The sequence below is a fragment of the Periplaneta americana genome, chromosome 13, assembly GCF_040183065.1.
Source record: "Periplaneta americana isolate PAMFEO1 chromosome 13, P.americana_PAMFEO1_priV1, whole genome shotgun sequence".
Classification (NCBI taxonomy): Eukaryota; Metazoa; Arthropoda; class Insecta; order Blattodea; family Blattidae; genus Periplaneta; species Periplaneta americana.
In genome coordinates this window covers 22,227,201-22,251,536 of record NC_091129.1, presented here as the reverse complement: position 1 = coordinate 22,251,536, position 24,336 = coordinate 22,227,201, and the positions used below count along the sequence as shown (strand labels likewise).

The 24,336-nt window shown below is 33.5% G+C and overlaps 1 protein-coding gene across 1 annotated transcript in view; it reads right to left on the bottom strand.

The window, feature by feature from the left end:
- Window positions 1-24,336, bottom strand: part of LOC138712641 (neural cell adhesion molecule 2-like) — a 1,205,141-nt gene that overhangs the window by 328,024 nt on the left and 852,781 nt on the right. Inside the window, exon 10 of the mRNA XM_069844609.1 lies at window positions 3,803-4,102. Within this exon, the coding sequence (XP_069700710.1) occupies window positions 3,803-4,102 (300 nt within the window). The remainder of the gene's footprint in view (window positions 1-3,802; window positions 4,103-24,336) is intronic.

Below are 24,336 nucleotides of genomic sequence, written 5' to 3'. Positions count from 1 at the left end.
TGTGAAAATTACGTTGTTCGTATGTGTAATACCTGCCTTTATTTCGATTAAATATTGCGAAATTCATGTGCATTTATTTATGCAGGATTTAATAATTTTCTGTTGCACCGCACGGATATTTAGATATGTTGAAATTATAGGTTATGTTTACTGTACCAGTTCTCCCTTTCAGTCTATTTTTAGTGGTCTCCAATGCCTTGCCATTATATATGTACCGGTATATTATGTCGTATGAAAATTATAGGTTATGTTTACTATATTTAACTTATATTCCTACATTCGCAAGTATACATTATAATTAAACATAATGTCATGTATGATACCCCTTACATTCAATTTGTCTGTATTTTAATATTACAATTGAGATTGAATTACTGTATTTATCTACAACCTAAGAGACAAAGTAACACACTCGTATGTACACTAATTTCCTAGGAATGGTAGAGTAAATTTTCTGTCTACAATTAAGGAAGGTAGATGTGCTAAATTAAAATCAGAATGTAAATTCTTTTTTATTAAACCTCAAAATAGCTTCAATTCTTAACGTAAAATGTTGATGCGAAAAGATTATGTTAACATGTAAAATTCTCTTCACATTAAAATAACACAATTTTATAATTATTTCTAGAAGTACACGAAATTTATGGACACATTACACTAAATAAAACTTAGCAATGATACGCAACAAAGTTATAATATAATATTTCATTGAGCTCCATACACTGAAATAGAAAACTCGAACATACATTACGGTGGTCCAGATCGACTGTGCCGTATTTCGCATTGTTGTGAAAAGTTGTGTAAACTGTGAAATGTATTTTATCGGTTGTAATAACTGTAAATGGCTAAAATACAATAATTTAAATAATAATATGGGACAAGGAGACGTTCGTTGCACTATAAATTCTATGAAAAAGAGGTCAGAGTTATCCTTCTTCTGAAAGATCCAGGAAGGTGAGTTTGTAAAATATAATAATATGGTTTATGAAAATAATATATGAACTTTATGTATTTCGTATTTCAATAGTGGAAGGAAGGTGTTAATTTTTTCAAAGAACACGATATCGAAAGTACAATACATTTTATCGTCTGCTAGGGAAAGAGTCTGTGATGAGGCGATAGTAACGATCCTGGTGGCTAGCAACTATCTATGTTTGCATATTTAGTACGTATTGAGCTTCGTGGCTGTATATACTAGACTGTGCTACAACCTTGTTAAAAAGCTTTCCACAGTAATTCTACAAATGACAAAGGAGCAGGTACACTGTTGTTATCAGGATTAGAAATACAGCAAAACTTTGCTAAAACGCACCCTCTATGAAAAGGAAACCTGCACAAACGAAAAATAAATTTAGGAACGGAATGATTTCCTGTGTAAAATAATACTTTAAAACGGAAAACTGACTATCGCGAAAACGGAACCATTTTTGGACACCAATCAGGTAAAAAAACCTTACTGAAACCGATAATTAAGCGTAACTTTTGCTAAATTCTTTGAAAGAAATTTTAATTTTGCGACAATACTGTACGAAGCATGACATAATTTTTGTGTGACTTGTACATGCAATGATCTGGAAGACTTCCTCTATTCATTGTCAGTCTTTGGGAGTGAAGCTTCTCTCACCATGCCACTATTCTGTGCTTACTGTCAAGGACCCAGACAGATTACCGACCTCCTGTACGTTACTTCTTCCAACCCTCTTGCATTTTCTTTCATTTATTCTCAGTTTTGTGCTAACAAGACAGTGCGAGTAGAATAAAATTGTAAATAATTGTAGTGTACTGTTAATTTAGTTTCACATTTCCGTTTATTTATTCTCAGTTTTGTGTTAATACCCCAATATAGTGCTAAATAACAGTGCAAATCAAGTACAATTGTGCGATTTAATAAAAGCCTAGATGACCAGTTCTATCATAGAAGAGTGGCCTCAAAATTTTAATGGACCAATGAAATTTCAAGATCGTAAGATCATACTGTTTTTAGACAATGCTATCTGCCATCCAAGGATTGATTTGTCTAACATGAAGCTAATCTGTTTTCCATCGAACACAACTTCAGTTACACAGCCGATGGGTCAGGGCGCAATTTACACTCTGAATTGATGCAGGACGCGAAGGAAATCCTACAACGTTCCCTTCAAACAAAGTCTCGGCAATGCAGTTTAAAAGAAATGTGGGGGCCAAGAAACTAGGACGCAGAGAGAGAGAGAGAGAGAGAGAGAGATAGGGAGAGAGATAGATAGAGAGAGATAGAGATGGAGAGAGATAGAGATAGAGATAGAGATAGAGAGAGTGGAAGAGAGAGAGATAGAGATAGATACAGAGAGATAGAGAGGGAGATAGAGAGCGATACAGATAGAGATAGATAGAGATAGAGATAGAGATAGAGATAGAGATAGAGATAGAGAGAGAAAAAGTGGAAGAGAGAGATAGAGATAGATATAGAGAGATAGAGATAGAGAGATAGAGATAGAGATAGATAGAGATAGAGATAGATAGATATAGAGAGAGATAGAGATAGAGATAGAGAGATAGAGATAGAGATAGATAGAGATAGATAGAGATAGATATAGAGAGATAGAGGTAGAGATAGAGGTAGAGGTAGAGATAGAGATAGAGATAGAGATATAGAGATAGAGATAGATAGAGATAGAGAGAGATAGATAGAGAGAGATAGATAGAGAGAGATAGAGATAGATAGAGAGATAGGTAGAGAGAGATAGAGATAGGGAGAGATAGATAGAGAGAGAGAAAGAGATAGAGAGAGAGATAGATATAGATAGAGATAGAGAGAGATAGATAGAGAGAGATAGATAGAGAGATAGTGATAGAGAGAGATAGATAAAGATAGAGATAGAGATAGAGAGATAGATAGAGATAGAGATAGAGATAGAGAGATAGAGACATATAGAGGTAGAGATAGAGATAGAGATAGAGATAGAGATAGAGAGAGATAGAGATGGAGATAGGGATAGAGATAGATAGAGAGAGATAGAGATAGAGATAGAGATAGAGAGATATAGAGATAGAGGTAGAGAGAGATAGTGAGAGAGATAGAAATAGAGATAGAGATAGAGATAGAGAGAGATAAATAGATAGATAGATAGATAGATAGATAGATAGATAGATAGATAGATAGATAGATAGATAGACAGACAGACAGACAGACAGACAGACAGACAGACAGACAGACAGACAGATAGATAGATAGATAGATAGATAAATAGATAGATAGATAGATAGACAGAGAGAGATAAAGATAGAGATTGAGACAGATAGAGAGATAGAGAGGGAGACAGAGAAAGAGATAGAGAGAGATAGAGATAGATAGAGAGGTAGAGAGAGAAAGAGAGAAATAGAGATAGAGAGATAGAGATAGAGATGGATAGAGATTGAGATAGAGAGATATATAGAGAGAAAGAGAGATATAGAGAGAGAAAGAGAGATATAGAGAGAGAAAGAGAGAGATATAGAGAGATATAGGTAGAGATAGACATTTAAAGAGATAGAGAGATATAGAGAGATAGAGACATAGGGAGAGGCTGCAATTACGTTAAGTTAATAATTATGAAATTAAAATTCACTTTGCATGTACTGTGGTAACTTTTATTTCAAATTATTTCTTCATTGTGCTCTTCGTACAGTGAGCATATTGGAGTAGTCTATTCTTAATTTTGCCAAAACTCAACCCTTTGTAAAATGAAAACCTGTGAAAATGGAAAAAAAATCTGGAACGATTGCCTTTCGTTTTAGGGAGGTTTTACTGTACAATATTCAGACTATACAGTGCCTTTGTACTCACCAGTCCTCTTCTCGGCGTCCCTGAAGGTGACTTCTTCCAGCACAATACCGGCACTGCGGCCTTTGGAGTTGACGGCGAAGACAGCGATGCGAAACGTGACGTCGGGCTCCAGGTTGGCGAGGAAGAAAGTGGGATGATCCGAACTTGTCAGATTATACCGCGGGACTCCTGAATCTGCTGAATATAGTTCTAGCAGGAAGTACTGCGGCAGTCCTCCATCGAACCCCGGCTGACAGCTCACCTCCACAGAGCTGCTGGTCTGGTTCGACAGAGTGCAGTTCCTCACCGGAAACGGCTTTCCTGCAACCAGTTCAACGGACCAACATTTGTAATACGCTCGGATTAATGGGAGATATAACAGTAACTGGTAACAAATTATACTGAAATTAACTTAAAATTTTATTCCGCTGACAACACTTCTTATCCGAGTGCAGACCGACCTACACTCATGAGAGCTTCAGTCGCGTAGATTCGTCAACAGAGGTTCTAGAGTCTGTCATCAGGAATAAAGGACAGGTAAAGTCTGTGTGATGTACCTTGTCTCACTGTGAAAAGAGAGAGAACGGAGGTGTGTCTTACTTCATCTGTATTGTTATGGCGATGGAGGAGTGGAGCGATGCCGTCCATCCATCCAGTGGCGGAAGGGACTAGTTGATACATTCTGTAGCACAAAATAAAATAACAAAATATCTCTCTTAGTACTGTGTAGTTCCATGCCATTTAGTACGACTTTGCTAATCAACATTTTATGTCTTATAACCCACATGTATTCTCCTATTAGTATATTAGCTGTATAGTATATCTGAATTGAATTAATCATCGAATTTATCTCGAGCATTTTAGGTCTTATAAATTGTGTATGTGTGAGTGTGTATATTCCCCTTATGTTATGTAACTGATTTTGATGTGTGTAATTTTCTACTTTATTTGATATATTATGTAACCGATCTTGACTATTTGTAATTTTATATTATGTAACTGATCTTGTCTATTGTAATTTTCTACTATATATTATGTAATTTCTAAGGTATTTTCTTTTGTGTTGTTTTATAATCTAATTTTGTATTTCATGTATATTATTGAAACCTGGTTGAGTGGAAGAGAAGGCCTCATGGCCTTAACTCTGCCAGGCAAAATAAACCTACTACTACTACTACTACTACTACTAGTTCCGTCACTGAGCTTGTCTTTCAAGAAACTGAGTTCCGGCAGCCTGTACGATAACAAGATTTTGAAAGGAATCCTGAAAATTTACAACCCTCCTATAATCTACACACTCATTTGAAGGGAATGTGTTTTACTGCTACTGAGACAAGATAAACCTTACCGGGTATAATAATACTACACGTTTTATTTACAATTAAATTCGTAATAAAACTAATTTTATTCGTTTATTACATTTCGCCTACTTATTTAGAATGAAGGATCGGTGGCGCGAAGAAAAATTCTCTCCGGCACCGGGATTCGAACCCGAGGTTTCAGCTCTACGTGCTGACGTTCTATCCACTAAGCCACACCTAACTCCAATACCGATGACGGATTGAATCCTCTCGTTCTATCTCGCTAGGTGAACTACAGTACTCTGGTTACGATGTTGCAATCTGCTCGTATTGTGCAGTGGCTTTCAAATTAAATTTACACGAAAACCGTTCACGCTATTGAAATACGCCAGAGGGATAAATTGTTACTTACTTGATTTCCCATCGACATGGACAAAAAATTATGAACCTACTCGCAATAGTCACCGAATAAGAAGTTGTTAAACACTTGGGAATATTTTTCTGAAGAAAACAACGAAATTTCAACCAATTAATATAGTTTTTTCTGCATTCAACATGATCTATTCGCTCTGAAAATCTGCAAGACAATCTCACTTCCACCTGTATATTTTGTAGAAATTCTCCAAGTTAACATTAATCAGTATTAATATATTTTTTATTTATTTTTATTTTGTATTTTCTATTTATCCCTACATCTGTGCCTTTTATTTAGGTAGTATCTATTTGTCTGATTTTTTTTATTTGTAATTTCACTTGCAACTTGCATTTGTAGCCCTATCTGTTTTATTTCTTTCTTTTTATTTTTTTAAATTATTTATAAATTCACGTTCTAAGCAAATATTTGTACTGACTATTGTATTTGGGGCTTTGCCATTTTATAGATACAAACAAATAAATAATTAAACATATAAATAAATATTTAAATAAATAAATAATAAACAAATAAGAAATAAAAGAAGTAAATAAATAAGAAAATATATATATATATATATATATATATATATATATATATATAAATTAATAAATAATAAAATAAGTAAATACACAACTACATAAATAAATACGTACATAAATGAATAAATAAATAAATAAATACATAAATAAATAAATAAATAATAAATAAATAAAATAAATAAAGAAATGAATAACAAAATAAATAAGTAATAAAATAAGTAAATAAATAATAAAATAAATAAATAATAAAATGAATAAATATATAAATAATTAATAAAATAAATAAATATATACACAATTACATAAATAAATAAAAATGTAAATAAATGAATAAATATATAAATGAGTGAATAAATAAATATCAAATAATAAAATCAATTAATAATAAAATATGTAAATAATAAATAAAATAAATAAATAATAAATAAAATAAATAATAAAATGAATAAATAGATAATAAAAGAAATAAATAGATACATAACTACATAAATAAATAATTAAATATATATATATATCAACAAATAAATAAATAAGTAAACAAATAAATATCAAAATAATAAATAATAAAATATATAAGTAATAAATAAAATAAATAATAAATTATATAAAAATTAATAAAATAAATAATAAATAAAATAAATAAATTTTGAAATAAATAAGAAATGAAATAAGTAAATAACTTACTTACAAATGGCTTTTAAGCAACCCGAAGGTTCATTGCCGCCCTCACATAAGCCCGCCATTGGTCCCTATCCTGTGCAAGATTAATCCAGTCTCTATCATAATATCCCACCTCCCTCAAATCCATTTTAACATTATCCTCCCATCTACATCTCGGCCTCCCTAAAGGTCTTTTTCCCTCCGGTCTCCTAACTAACACTCTATATGCATTTCTGGATTCGCCCATACGCGCTACATGCCCTGCTCATCTCAAACGTCTGCATTTTATGTTCCTAATTATGTCAGGTGAAGAATACAATGCGTGCAGTTCTGTGTTGTGTAACTTTCTCCATTCACCTGTAACTTCATCCCGCTTAGCCCCAAATATTTTCCTAAGCACCTTATTCTCAAACACCCTTAACCTATGTTCCTCTCTCAGAGTGACAGTCCAAGTTTCACAACCATACAGAACAACCGGTAATATAACTGTTTTATAAATTCTAACTTTCAGATTTTTGGACAGCAGACTGGATGATAAGAGCTTCTCAACCGAATAATAACACGCATTTCCCATATTTATTCTGCGTTTAATTTCCTCCCGAGTGTCATTTAGATTTGTTACTGTTGCTCCAAGATATTTAATTTTTCCACCTCTTCGAAGGATAAATCTCCAATTTTTATATTTCCATTTCGTACAATATTCTGGTCACGAGACATAATCATATACTTTGTCTTTTCGGGATTTACTTCCTAACCGATCGCTTTACTTGCTTCAAGTAAAATATCCGTGTTTTCCCTAACCGTTTGTGTATTTTCTCCTAACATAAAGACGTCATCCGCATAGACAAGAAGCTGATGTAACCCGTTCAATTCCAAACCCTGCCTGTTATCCTGAACTTTCCTAATGGCATATTCTAAAGCGAAGTAAATAACTAATGAAATAAATAAATAATAAAGTGAATAAATATATTCATAGATAAATAAGTAAATAAATATTAAAATAAATAAATAAATAATAACATAAATAAATAATAAAAAAGGTAAGAAATAGAAGAAGTACATAACTAATAAAATGAATAATAAAATGAATATATAAAAACATATATAAATAAATAAACAAAATAAGTAACAAATAAAATAAATAAATAAATAAATAATAAAAGAAATAAATAATAAAATGAATGAATAAATAACAAAATAAATAAATATATACATACATAACTACATAAATAAATAAATAAGTAAATAAATGAATATATAAATAAATAAATATTACTCAAGCCTAGAAAATACTGCGCTATAAAGAACTGCATTGAAGAAATCAACGTGAAACTAAAGAAGGTCCATTTAATTTCTCCTTAGAATACCTGTACATTTACTGTTTGTTCCTAAGCAGTAGCATGTAGAAATTACTGATATTAGGTTGTTTCAAGTGTCATATAATTAACGTGAACTAGGTCAAACCATCTTCGGAGTGACGATTGTCCTCCATGAGATAAAGGTGCATCCTGCTAAACAAGCAACTGGGGCTTTTGTTGGTAACTCATCTACACAGCGGAGCTTTGGATGAGTGAATGCATTGTGCTTCACGTACGAAAACAACAGTTTAGTGAGTCAGTGCTGTTCATTGTGCTATACAGCATTTCGGTCAAGCAATCTTAATGAATGGAAGAATAAAAATCCAAATGAATCAATTAAAGAATAAAGGAAACGATTAATCAGTCAATTATTAAAACATTGAAGACAATTTTAGCAATTGAAACTAAGGTGTGTCATAATCACGCTCTTGCACGGAGTTCAGGGACTGTCTGAATTAATTGTCTGAAATCGAGGACCATAAATCTACAGGGACATCATTTTATTTTTACTTCAATTTTTATTGTACCTGAGTTTTTTAATGTACTTCACTCCCACCCCTTCGACTAATGAAGTTCAATCGTCCTCCACACAGTCACAGTAGCCCTTCGGTCATGGTAAACAGTACGTTCAAAAAATATGTTCGCGTTTTCCAGTGACGGAAGAGCTTTCTATATTGAATCATTTTCGCACAGGTACTGTCGTCCATATGCCTACGTCGTATCCCGGTTTCCCCCACCAGCTTTCATTCGCCAGCTAGTGGCTGGGCTGTCTTAGCTCTTTTCTGAGAACATTAATTTCTTTTAGGACTTGGACGTCTGCGTAATATTATACAACTGTTTAAAATAACTTAAATAAAAGGGCCTCGTTAAGTAATTAACTGTCACGTGATTTCCTCCCTTTCTACGACCCTACGACATCACCACTTGGCGGACAGTCGATAGTATGTCTGAGTAATTTTATCTTTTCGGATCGGGCAGAAGTGAAGACTGAATTTACAGTACGTAAGGTACTCTTTTATAGAGTAGGTACAGAATTATTTCAACATGAGTTACTAGTACGAAGGACGAAACTGGTAATTGGGATTAGGTACAATAGTCTATAGTGCGATAATATGCACATTAGAACTGAAGCCTGTATCGAAATGAACGGCCACCATTTTAAAAAATGTGTTTAAATATCCATACATTACCATTTTTCAATTTAAATTCATTCTCTATAGTGTACGCTAATGTGCTGTAGACAGTATAATATACACTGCATAATGAATACGTCCACATGGACAGCTCAGTTCGTGAGTAAAAACACTCATTGTTCATACTGTACTGCATTTTGATTAAACAAATTCCTAATGAAAATGATCAAACTCAAAAGCGCAATATTTCCTAGTTTACGTAAATGGATGAACTACTTTTCTTCCCTCCTATACCTAGTAAAGTGATTTATTTGTATATTACACCAGTATCATCGAACTCCAGTCGTGGAAGGGAGTCGCAAACGGCGTTGATCCAGAGGTATGGCCAGGTTAATATTAAAAATGTTAGTAAAAATAAAATGATGTCCCTGTATAATTTGTCATTCATAAGAACCCGAAACGAACAGATTATCTTCCCTCCCACAACAACTTATGAAACATTGTTGGTTTTATGTACTCTAATTCTAACAGTGTGACATGTCCAAGCTATATTTTTCCTGAGTAAAGAACGATTGTTTTTTGCTAAGTCAGAACAGCACTCGATTGGAAAAAGCATTCGTGATTGATTTCTATTGCAGCATTAACTAATATGTAATGTTATCACTAATTTAAAAGTTCAAATTATTATTATTATTATTATTATTATTATTATTATTATTATTAATATTATTATTAAAATGGGAGTATAAGGGTACAGAGCATCAGTTATTCATAGATTTCAAAAAAGCGTATGACTCGGTTAAGAGAGAAGTTTTATATAATATTCTTATTGAATTTGGTATTCCCAAGAAACTAGTTCGATTAATTAAAATGTGTCTCAGGGAGACTTACAGCAGAGTCCGCGTAAACCATTTTGAATCTGATGCTTTTCCAATTCACTGCGGGCTAAAGCAGGAAGATGCACTATCACCTTTACTTTTTAACTTCGCTCTAGAATATGCCATTAGGAAAGTTCAGGATAACACAGAGGGTTTGGAATTGAACGGGTTACATCAGCTTCTTGTCTATGCGGATGACGTGAATATGTTAGGAGAAAATCCACAAACAATTAGGGAAAACGCGGAAATTCTTGTTGAAGCAAGTAGAGCGATAGGGTTGGAAGTAAATCCCGAAAAGACTAAGTATATGATTATGTCTCGTGACCAGAATATTGTACGAAATGGAAATATAAAAATTGGAGATTTATCCTTCGAAGAGGTGGAAAAATTAAATATCTTGGAGCAACAGTAACAAATCTAAATGACACTCGGGAGGAAATTAAACGCAGAATAAATATGGGAAATGCCTGTTATTATTCGGTTGAGAAGCTTTTGTCATCTAGTCTTCTGTCAAAAAGTCTGAAAGTTAGAATTTATAAAACAGTTATATTACCGGTTGTTCTGCATGGTTGTGAAACTTGGACTCTCACTTTGAGAGAGGAACATAGGTTCAGGGTGTTTGAGAATAAGGTGCTTAGGAAAATATTTGGGGCTAAGAGGGATGAAGTTACAGGAGAATTGAGAAAGTTACACAACGCAGAGCTGCACGCATTGTATACTTCACCTGAAATAATTAGGAACATAAAATCCAGAAGTTTGAGATGGGCAGGACATGTAGCACGTATGGGCGGTTCCAGAAAAGCGAATTTTCCTGTGTTTTGTTTCTCTGTGCGCCAGCGGCTAGTTCCACTTTCAAGCGGTAGAGGTAGTGTAATCGAGCATACGCTAAGATAATAATTGAGAATAGAATTAAGGCACAGGATCCAAACATCGCCTACCTTATTGCATAATCCAGTAACGCTTTGCTTCAAATAAATTCCAGTTAACAGCTTTTCCTTATTTCTCAGTGACAAACTATTTGTAATAATAATATTTTATATTTCAGATCTCATAAATTATATTATAAAATAATACAATGCATTATAAAATTAAGTATCAAATTCGTTTAATATTTGTATATAATATAATATAGGTATATGGTTTTACTTCTCGTAAGAGTTTTGTTTTTCCATTTTCAGCGCTATCAAATCATTACATATTTTAATTGTTGTTGGGGTCAACGTCTGAACTCTCATTATAAAGGAACTCTAGAGTCTAGACATTACAGTTAATGAAAGATTTATTATTTTATGGATCCAATTTATTTTATTTGAGTACATAATGTACCTAGATGTATTAATTTTATGTATTATATTTCCGCTGTGTCGACTGCTAGCTGGTGTGATGTCAGCGCCAACTCTAGGGAGAAAGCAGAATCTGACGCTCTAGCTGGCTTGAAGGTCATTGAAATCGGTCCGGCTACATCATAGGTACCGACGTGAAGTGTGCATTCTTTATAATCCCTATTCGCTGGCCATACGGCCTTCTCTTCTACTCAGCCAGCCTTAATCAATACAGTACATATTTAAATTACGAATATTTACACAACACTTAAAAGGTTCTCCAGCAATATTCTTCAGTTAAGTTTTAACGACTAGTAGACTACATATTTATTTAAATTTAGACAAACCTATAAGTAAAGTAGTACCGTAACTTAATTTATGAACTAATTTAATTCAATCAATTATAATTAATTTAAACTTAAAGATTGTGATTACGTAGACAGCCATTGCCAAGGAGTGTGGTGTTTCTCTATGATCGTTCCAGAGAAATTGAGCAGAACTATTTTTCTTAGTCATACTTATTGTGTTATTTGCTTCGTTAAGCCAATGATGGGCATTACTGCGGCTTTGCCGCAGTGACGTCAGACCTCAGCGAAGCCTCAAACTTACCCCCTACCTTCCCTTCCCCTACTCCATGAAAATACTGCGCGTGTACGTGGCGGATTATACTGGATTCCTGTACTTTGGAGCTTCATTAGTGATACAATGTCTTTCGCAGAATCATATGAATCGAGAGGATATCACACTTACAAGAATGGCGGTTCTTTCATTTCTCATGTTTAGGATCAGTTACAAATATTCAGGACGCGAACTTAAATATGTACATTATTAAAATAGATTACCTGTTATACGAGTTCAAAGAACACAGATTCAGTGATTTTCAAAGGATGGAGAAAGATTTAAATATTTTTGCCACTCCTTTTCATGTTTAAATTGAAAATGTTATCCCGGAATTGCAGTTAGAGGTACTGGATTTGCAGAATGATGGCTTCTTGAAAGCAGAATGCGAAGGTCTACTGGGGGCTAAAATTTTTTTAAAGATGTCCAGTACTACATATCCACTGCTTGGACAGTTTGCTTCAAAAATCATGAGTACTGTCATTTCCCATAAATATGGTCCTGGAACATAACTATTGTCCACGACACAACTATTCAAATTTTGTACTCCATAACGTAGTACCTCGTTTATCTATATTCTTGCTGCACTGTCGTTTGAATTCAAGTCACTGCAGCTATCTACGGACGGTCTATGTTACTTCCACAATGATCTTTGAATGGTTGTATCGTGGACATAGTTGTGTTCCAGGACCATAGTTATGGAAAATGACGGTATGTATTCATCAACCTACCAATGCGAACAGTTGTTTTCTAAAATGAAATTTATAAAGTCCAGCCACAGATCCCGCTTAAGCGATGCTCATCTCCTTGCGCAACTGAAAATAGCATGCACAGATATAAATCCCAATTTCGAAGATATTGCTTTGAAAATGATTAATTAAATATCACATGAATCGACTATTCTAATTACATATGGTAGGTAGGAGTGTAGTGGCGCAACTGTTTGTAAATCCGTCACTGGACTGAAGAGTGCAACTCCTCCCACAGTAAGTAGTTGCCATTTAAATTCTGTCTTGAGGGTTGCATTCATTTTGCCCACCACTGCGTTAAGCTAAGCCATTCTTAAGTGTGCTTCTAATACACAAATATTTTTATTACGAAATTCGTTCATATTATAATAACGTGTACATTTTCTACACACAGTAAAAATATATTAAATTTTGCACTTTAATTTTCAATTTTATCATGATTCACAAAGTTGACAACTGTATATATTTTTAGTATCTACTATTTTAATAAAATATTCTGAAAACACATAAAAAATAATTGTATGTAAGCCTAATGCTAAATATCTGATTTCTAGTATTACGTTTACATTACAATACAGGGACATCATTTTATTTTTACTAATATTTTTAATATTAACTTGCCTATACCTCTGGATCAACGCCGTTTGCTATCCCGTTCCACGACTGGAGTTCGATGATACTGACGTAATATACAAACAAATCACTTTACTAGGTATAGAAGGGAAGAAAAGTAGTTCATCCATTTATGTAAACTAGGAAATATTGCGCTTTTGAGTTTAATCATTTTCATTAGGTTTTTTTAATCAAAAAACAGTACAGAATTAACAATGAGTGTTTTTACTCACGAACTGAGTTGTCCATGTGGACGTATTGATTATGCAGTGTACATTATACTGTCTACAGCACATTAGCGTACAATAGAGAGAATGAAGTTAAATTGAAAAATAATCATAATATGGATATTTAAACACATTTCGATACAGGCTTCAGTTCTAATGTGCATATTATCGCACTATAGCATATTGTACTTAATTCCAATTACCAGTTCTTCGTACTAGTAACTCATGTTGAAATAATTCTGTATCTGCTCTATAAAAGAGTACCTTACGTACTGTACAGTTAATTACTTAACGAGACCCTTTTATGTAAGTTATTTTAAACAGTTGTATAATATTACGTAGACGTCCAGGTCCTAACAGAAATTAATGTTCTCAGAAAAGAGCTAAGAGAGCGTAGCCACTAGCTGACGAATAAAAGCTGGTTGTTGAAACCGGGATACGACGTAGGCAAATGGACGACAGTACCTGTGCGAAAATGATTCAATATTGAAAGTTCTTTCGTCACTGGAAAATGCGAACATATTTTTGGAACGTACTGTGGCTACTATGACTGTATATGCGGTCTTGGATCTGTGTGGAAGACGGTTAAAGGGGTGGGAGTGAAGTGCATTCAAAAACTCAAGTACAATAAAAATTGAAGTAAAAATAAAATGATGTCCCTGTATAATAATTATTAAATTTGTGAAATGGCTAATTTGCGAAATATTATAAATGATAATATCATCTAATATCATTTGATTTGTGTAATGTGTTACTATTCAGCGATGTATGCAATGGAGGGGGAAGCAGAATTGGCCATCATAACCCATTATCTTCCGCCTTCTTTATGTTTCATATTATCTATATTGTCTGTAAAACAAAAGTACTAACACCAATTTCTTAATATTGCAGTTGTGTTTTAAACGTTAATAACATAATAAATGTTCAAGGAGGAATATTCACACAAATTCCATAATAGTACAAATATTCTGTACTAATTGAATTAAAAACATCATGCATAAATGGAAAGAGATTATGACATGATAAAATTGAATTGATATTGATGGTGTCTTTAGCCTTTTAAAAATAATTAATAAAGAAATCAAAACAATACTATAGAACAAAGAAAGGTTACCTAGCTATATGTTTTAACTGTAACTAATATTATATAACAAACTTCTCATCGCATTATGCTTTTGGCTGATATTGGTGCGCAATTTTCTATCACCAGAATATTAAAATAATTTCTCGAATTCTGCTGAAGCTATAGAGCTGACTTTTTACCAACACATGGGCACGTATCTTTTGTTTATGATGTAACAGTAGTTGCTTTGTTAATTCATGTCCTTACAAACATTTTCCATGCGAATATTTTCAAAATGTTTAATGCACTATCTTCAGTAATACGTATTTACGATATATTAGATTTACGAAAACATTGTTCCAGTACCTGTAAGGCTGCTAAATAAACATATCTCAAAATTTCACTTTTCTGTAAAATACAGTTGAGAACATTTTCCTTTTGAATAAAAAAGCAAACTTGTGAAAAATGAGCATTACGATTAAAACTTACATTCTTATAATGTATTTATATTTGTCAGAGAAACCTAAAAATTAACATGGATACAGTTTTAATAAGTTCTCTTCCCTTTATCTATTGCATCAGTGCTGGCCATCCCTGTACATGGCATATACGTCTACGTCTTTGGTCTGTCTCTTTCCTTTCCATTGTAAAGCGCTCAGACTCTGCTGAGCTCTAAAGCGCGCGCTTGTGCCTATGGGCATCAGTTGACATGACTGTTATAGATGGATAGATAGTGTTTCTTAACCAACTGCAGCAGTCTCTATTTGCAAAGAGTTTTAGAATGCGCACAGTGATTAGGATTGTTGTATAAAAATAATAGAAAAGATTTCGAATATTTCTTTCATTAAAACTGTCGTCAGTTAACAATGATTTTAATTTACAAAATATATTGATGTTCTATAGAGAATTCCGAGGTTGGTTATGTGGGACTTGCCTAGGACCCTAGATCATATATACCCCAGATAGTTCGACCTTATAGGCTTTGACGTTAACAACTTTTGTCAGGTTTACTATGCTGCCATCTAGTTGTTACATAAGGAGTCACGTCATAATTCCCACTTGAATTGTATTAGCGACTGTACTGCCATCTCGTGTTCGTTTACGGCGGACGGGTGGCCATCCTGGCGGTTGTTCTCTTCAAAGTGCTGCCGATTTTAACATAGCGATGACCTATCTGTTACATATTATATGATATAGGCTAGTAAACTGCAGAAGCTTAGTGTTAGGTAGGCGTTTCCATGGAAACTGGTCATTTGATGCAATAGCCCCTTTTCCCAAAGCTTTTTCTCAACCTGGAATCTTCTGTAGTTTATTAAAGAGTTTTACTTAAAAGCAGTTTATTAATTACTGGTTACATTGAAGTGTAGTGTCCATTTTCAGTTATGTTTTTTACCTATCCTTACAGCGGCCACGTAAGCGAATGATTATATTGAGGCTGAGAAATCGTATTTACAAACTACAATTACATATTACATACTATCGAATAAGCGGGTATATTTTCTCAAAGAACGAGCACTTACTCAGGGCCTTTCTACAAAGACCTAACAAGATAATTTATGCACCGGTTTTCTTCGTATCCATCAAGCAACTCCCGTCAATATTTATGAATATAAGTTATACTAATTCCCTTTTAATTCACAGATTTATGAATATTGAAAAGTAATGGAAACAAATATTCATATGTTTTCCGACTCATGATCTTAATCGCATAGACAGGCCTGCAGAACTCGTAAGTAGGGGAAATATGACGTCAGCCTCACTCCACTTCTATTGGGGATGATCGAATTCCGCGTAGAGTTCTTTACATTCTCTGCCCGTGGCGGCATGTAATTTTCAAAAACAATTGTAACAAATTCATTGTTTTTATAATGCGTTATCTCGTTTCAAGGTTCACAATTATGCTAGATTTCCTGTCAGTACTTACTTTGAGTTTTCTTTGCACCTAACCTGCTTTAGATCTTCGAAAACTTTCCTCCTATCATCACCTACAGAAACATAAATTTATAGCATTTAAGTAATGAACTTTGAAAGTCACTATTAATTTCAATTCAAAATGAACACAACGAGTGACGTCCTTAATTTAACAGGAATCAATATAAATAAATAATCAATATAATGTTCGTAATAACGGACTTACCAGAAAGTTTGTGCATTTCATAATTCTTAATATGGACTTTGTTGAAATGTGGTTTAATATTGAAACGACGAGTAGAAATAAATTGGTTGGGACACAGTAAACAAGCAATTCTTTCGTCTTCAACAACAAAATAATCATATTCTCACTGGAAGTAGTATTTCTTCAAGGGTTTAGATTTTGCCATGTTCCAGTTCTCTTTAAACTGGAGTACGCGTATTGTGTGTGTATTTATTTATTTATTTATTTATTTATTTATTTATTTCTATATATATTTAATATTTGGCTGAAGTGCGTTACAATGTTTAATTACAGCATTGACATCCGGTCATATAGCTATCACTCACTTATTAACGTACAATTTATTTATCGTCCTATTACTAATAAAACCAGTTAAGACCAGTAATGCTAGTTTTGTAAAAACAGGAATCAAAACTTTATTAATGCACGAAAAATCATAGTAAATTCTTCAAATAAAGTAATTGGTTTGTTGCCTGCAAGCAACATTTCGGACTTATTTCATTTTGGTAGAATACAGAGCACGGAAAGACAAGTCGGGGACTGTACTTAAATTATTTTGCACAAAAAATGCACTTAATCGACTTTACTAGTAATAAGACGATATACTTAGGTAGACCTTCTTATATTATATGCATGCATACATTTTAAAATTTATTTTACCTGTCTTTTAACTTATTTATTTCCCTCATTCATTTTTCTCTTACTTTCTAAATGTATGTTCCTAAGGATTTTATTATCTGTTCATTTGTAATTCTTAATAGCGTATTGTCTATCTGCCGCCGCGAGAATAAATTTTGATACAGCCGAGCGTAACTAGAACGTCATGACCGCACTAGTAGAAAAGGTGGGTGGGGTAAGAAAGGGGAGAAAAATATTCGCTTTGAGGAGCTAAAGTTCTGCAGGTCTGGCATAGAATATCGAAGCTAATTCTTGTGTACATTATGACTAGCTTCAATGGAGTGAGGCATATTCTGAAATACGACTATAATATAACTGTATCATCACATATACATATATATCATATTTCCGCAGATGCATCCATAAAATCGTCAGTGTGAACTACAAGCTCATATGTGGAGCTGAGTTTATGACGGCAATAATATCACGTCGAATATGAACACCATTAAGAAAGGGCATCAACTAGAATAATTTTGGAGAGATCTGATGATACATCTATACTCACGTGTGACCATAAAACATCAGTAATATAAATACATATTCCCCAAAGACAACGTATTGAGTTTCTTTACCATTCTAATTTGTTCATATATTGTGATAAAATTGTGAAGCGTATGTGCAAGTATAACACTACTTGCTTTTTATATACAAACTATTATTTTATAGTGGCCGAAATAATAGGAAATTGTATGACTTTTGATATCTACAAAGAGGTAAAATATGAAAAAATAATGTTAAAATTAGGAATAATAAAACACATTATAACAACAATACAGAGTTATAATGTTGATACAGGAATATACAGGGAGAACAGTAAGTAATATTATTAATTTAAGGCAGGCATGTCAAAACCCTGCACATTGTGCAGTCACGCACATTGTGTACTGGTCTCTGTGCAAGGTGCAGTTAATATTCCCCTACCTGGAGGAAGTGAATCGCCTTGGAGGGGAACGCGACAGGGCTGTACCACAGTCTACTATATACAGTCGCGAAGCTTGAGGTGATTTTTTGCAAATCTCGTGATAAAGCGCTCCAAGCGGTTAGCAACTAGAAACAATAGACTGTCCACGGTCGACTTTGGACTGTGTCGTATTTCCATCGAGTGCTAGCTCGTTGCGTATTTCACATTGATGCTTGTGAAATGTTCGTTATTGGTTGTAATGAAAATGTTAATGGCTAAAATACAATAATTGGAATAATAATATTTTACTAGAGACGTAGAAAAATTAAGTTTGTTTTAATGAAATTTATTGATCACGTTTTATTTCCAATCCTGGTGTGATTATTATTGCTTAACCTTATCCCACTTTGTTAACTACGTAAGCCTACACTACAAGTACCGGTACACGTAAGTTACTCCCATTAATTCATATTTCCATTATTATTGTTATTATATTATTGTTGTAAAGGGAAATGCAAATTAATATTTATTGGTTTCATAGTTCATTATCGCTATAATCTTGAATGAGTGAAGCGATTATAGTAAATTTCAGTTCGTTTTGCACAAACAAAAATAATATTAACCTATTTCTTGCAGGTATCTTCAAGTTTATGGTAGAATTTAATATACTTCATTAAAATAATAAATGAACTTTATCCATTTAATATTTCAATAATGGAAGGAAGGTGTTAATTTTTCCAAAAGAACACGACAACGAAAGTGTAATATATTTTGTCATCTGCTAGGAGAGATCTGTGATGATGAGGCGATAGTAGCGATCCTAGTGGTGGGCAACTACCCATGTTTGCATTTTTACTACATATTGAGCTTCGCGACTGTATATAGTAGACTGTGGCTGTACATTACCTGCAGTAGCAGAACAGCTTTAGTTTCAGTAACACAGATCAGTACGGGTGTGCTCATTGAGCTGTGATTGTGAATGCGTTATGGAAAATAAAGTGAGGAGTCCACAGATATAACGAAGAAGAGAAATCACTAATCATATAACATAACTGTTATGATGTTTTCCTCAGCCAATAGTAATTATTTTAAAGTGAAAGGCTTTCATCATATCATGTGGACCTAAGAGTGATGTGAGAATTTAAATCAGATTAGTGAAGTTCTCAAAATATGATATTCGCCAGCTTTTATTTCTTAATTAGTACTCTCACGGCAAGACAAACATGACAATGATGTTGTTTTGGAGTTTGTACTAACACAGCCATGAATGGTTAGACGACTTAGAACTTTTATTTGATAAGCTGATAAGTGATGAGAATATTGAGTGAAGAATACATATGAGGGTCTTGAGGTTGTAAAGGAAGAAAGAAAGCAACTATTTGTAAGGCGAAAAAAATGTCTCGAAAAATAATACATGATGGCGAATTTTCCATCTCACGTTACTATATTACCTTAATATACTTACGTTAATAAATCTTTAAACCTGACATAAAGAAAATGTCTTCGCTTCACAGTTTGTGAAGTACTCCTTTAACTCAATTCAGTAACGCTTCCAACTTGCTGATACTTACTCAACGTTTTCCTAATAAACTATATATAAATTTAAATTCATGCTTAATTTATCCAATTTATTAATAATAATGTGAATTTATATTAATATACAGCAAGGAAATGAGTCCAGTGTAAAAGCCTCATAATGTCCTATTGCATGTAATTGGGAGTAAAATATTTTCTTTAACATTTGTGCACCAATGGTCTCAATAATGCTTGAGGAACAATGAAAGAGTATTACTTTGAAATAATCAGTACCTACTTGTAAAATGAAATACTGTGTTCGTTTTTGTTGTTTCGAAATTATTGCAATATTTATATTTTCTTCAAATACTGTATACAAATCGTGCAATAAAAAAATGATTCCTTACAAACGACTGCTTTGTGAATTGTAACTGAGTAAGTCTATTGTTTCTTGTGTTATAATTATTGTCAAATATAGACACTGACAATAATTGTGTTTTTTCCATCTGCTAAGTATGTTTATAATGTCCAGATGTCAATTTAATTGACCACTAGAAGTGCAGAATAGATTCTTGTACATCCCTCCGGCTAAGAACTGGTAAGAGCAACACGTGAATGACGCAATCTGCACAGACCGGCGTTCCGCGCACATACACTGCACTTTCAGTGTCTGATTTCTGACATGCCTGATTTAAGCTATTAGCTTTTGAGATACTCGTATTTAGGACAAAAAAATTTAATAAAATTTTCTCGTTTTTGCTTCCTTTTCGAGATAAAAATTGTTTCATATGAAATATTTCATATCGTTTTTTGGAAAAGCCATTGATTTAATTCCCAATATGCTCAGTCATTTTAAGAGAGCAGTGTATTGTGATCATAATTTATTGAACGAATTTCAGTTTTGCCCTTTAAATTGCAGAAATGTGATCCCAACAATGGGTGTCTACAATGTGGAAGTAAAAGAACTAACATTCATATTATAAATCAAGCCGTAAAACAACGATGTCCTTTATCATGCTCAATTTTTAATTTATATATCGACGAAGATATAAAAAAAACATGCCAGTATCAATTACAAAATACTTTCTATGCTCGACCATGCCGAAATGTAGTAATTATACACCTGGTAGCAGACCTTTAATGCATGTCATTAAAGTACACCTACTCATTAAAGGTCAGGTCTTTCAGCCAATGACGACTCAGGTTACAACTGTTCAGGCAATGACAGGTCAGCTTTCTACCGTTATAAAACCGCAAGTATCGATTATTCTCGGATATGCAATCGAAAGAGAATTAGTGAAAAGTCACGGAGGCTGGAAATCCAATACTGTCGCAGATGGTTATGTTCTGTTACTATAATAATTAGCGTTAATTGTAAATAATATTCAAATAAATTCAATTTGTCATCTCGTTTTTCAATGTCTAATTTAATTTCAATGTTATCTCTGTAGGTTCTTATGGCCTAGCAAGGTCAATGTGGACATCTGTTCCTCGGAAAAAATCAATACTTTCGCGTCTGCGCACATCTCACAACATACGGGACATTGCTCCAAGTCAGATACAATAAAATTAATAATATCAAGTTAGAAATATGGTCGAGCATAAAAAGTCGTATGAAAGTCGCCTATAATGGTAATTAAGAAGCTCGTATGAAAATTATGAAACTCGCTTGCGCTCGTTTCATAAATATCCGTACTCACTTCTTAATTACCTTCATTATAGGCTCGTTGCATAATGTACTATATATTAATAATGCCAAAATACATAGTGTCTTATTTACTAATGGTCACATTATTATAATTCCAGATGAAGTGAATTTACAAAACCCGTTCTGTACCTCATAATAAGAACACAACTGACAATTTATGAGTATCCACACAGAAAACTAAAATAATGCCATTCAAAGATAGGTATCCAATAAAAATTAAAATCGTACTAGATGAACAAATGACCTAAGAAGTCATCATCATCATCATCATCATCATCATCATCCATGTATTAGGCATACTGCCTGTAACAGCTACACACGATCCCTCCTATGTTTTTGCTTGTCTTGCCAATTGGGTGCTATTTCCAAACGGCAGGGTTGTACACCCTTTCTAAATGTAAGTTCCAATTATTTCTGTAATTATTAATTCTGTCACTGATTTAAAATATATATAATTGTAAACGTATAACTTCATTTGTTTTACAGTATAGTTTTGTATAAGCTGCAACATCTCTGAGGAATTTAATTTCATTTGCTCGCAACCCTCCTTTATCTTTTGTCTCAAGATTCAAGTTTCACTGCCATACAAGAAGCAAGGGACCGACATAATCTTGTAAAATTGTGAAAGTGTTTCTATTCTTAATCTATTTCCTAGAGTTCTCCTGATTATGTAATTGAATTTTCTATTTATCGTTTTGATTAATACTTTCTACATATGTCATTATCCTGCCGAAAAAGTTTAATTCATTACTTACTTACTGGCTTTTAAGGAACCCGGAGGTTCATTGCCGCACTCACTTAAGACCGCCATTGGTCCCTATCCTGAGCGAGATTAAGCCAGTCTCTATCATCATATCCCACTGCCATCAAATCCATTTTAATATTATCCTACCATCTACGTCTCGGATTCCCTAAAGGTCTTTTTCCCTCCGGGCTCCCAAGTAACACTCTATATGTACTTCTGGGCTCCCCCATAGTGTTACATGCCCTGTCCATCTCAAAAGTCTGGATTTAATATTCCTAATTATGTCAGGTGAAGAATACAATGCGTGCAGTTCTGTGTTGTGTAACTTTCTCCATTCTCCTGTAACTTCATCCCTCTTAGCCCCAGATATTTTCCCAAGCACCTTATTCTCAAACACCCTTAACCTATATTTCTCTCTCAAAGTGAGAGTCCAAGTTTCACAATCATAGAGAACGACCGGTAATATTACTGTTTTATAAATTCTAACTTTCAGATTTTTTGACAGCCGACTGGATGATAAAAGCTTCTCAACCGAATAATAACAGGCATTTCCCATATTTATTTTAAGTTTAATTTCCTCCCGAGTATCATTTATATTTGTTACTGTTGCTCCAAGATATTTGAACTTCTCCACCTTTTCAAAGGATAAATTTCCTATTTTTATATTTCCATTTCCTACATTATTCTCGCCACGAGACATAATCATATACTTTGTCTTTTCGGGATTTACTTGCAAACCTATCTCTTTACTTGCTTCCAGTAAAATTCCCGTGTTTTTCCTAATCGTTTGTGGATATTCACGTCATCCGCATAGACAAGCAGCTGATGTAACCCGTTCAATTCCAAACCCTCTCTGTTATCCTTGACTTTCCTAATGGCATACTCTAGAGCAAAGTTAAAAAGTAAAGGTGATAGTGCAGCTCCTTGCTTTAGCCCACAGTGAATTGGAAACTCATCTGACAGAAACTGACCTATACGGTCTCTGCTGTACGTTTCACTGAGACATATTTTAATTAATTTTTAAACTTGTTTTATTGTTTTATTATAAGACGATCTCGTATTGGCGTGTAATAACATAGAGCAACAGAACAAGTTAACAAGTTTAATTGCATATGATGTAATATAGGAATTGATAGAGATTACGACAAAAATATCTAAAGAATATATATCAACAATTTTGTGAAGCTGTTACGACAATTTTAAAAATGTATAAATAAAAGTAAACAGAAGAGAAATGAATATAGTAGGGAAGAATTAAACGTAATAATTGTAATATGTGGTATGAACAGTGAATGTCAAAATAAATTAATAGAATATGTAGAAATAATTAAAGAAAACAGAATTCCAAAAACAGTATTTCTTCGTGGACAAAGTTTGAAATCTGATTAGTGCAAATGTTACTAGTCAGCGATATAATTATGCAATCGAGGGGGAAGGGAACTGGCCATTCTCCCCATTATCTCCTGGCTTATTTCCCTCATGAGTGGTGCCTTATTAGTAGGCCTGAGAAATATATGCCGTTATAATACCAGTGTGCATCGTGCGCCTCTAAAGGCTCATTCACAATGAAAATTAAACATAACGTAAGCGTTAACTTAAGAATATAAACGTTACGGTAAAATCAAGAAGTCATACCATCATTCACCATGGGAACATAAAGATAACAGCAAACATACTTGGTAACCATGAAATATAACAACGGCGCCATTTCCTCATATTCTGTCGTATACTTCAGCGTTCAACGAATGTGTTCTGCTTGCAAATCACGTAAGCATAAGAATGAAAGTTTGGAGTTTGCAAACTTTCATGTTAACGTCTTACGGTAATGTTTATGTCAATGCTTATGTGAATCATTGTGAATGATCCCATTTGGAATGATCCCTGGGCGCAAATTTCTGTGTTTATGTTACGGTTATGTTTAATTTTCATTGTGAATGGGCCTCTAACTTTGAGTATGTCTCAGAGTTGGGGTGAGTTA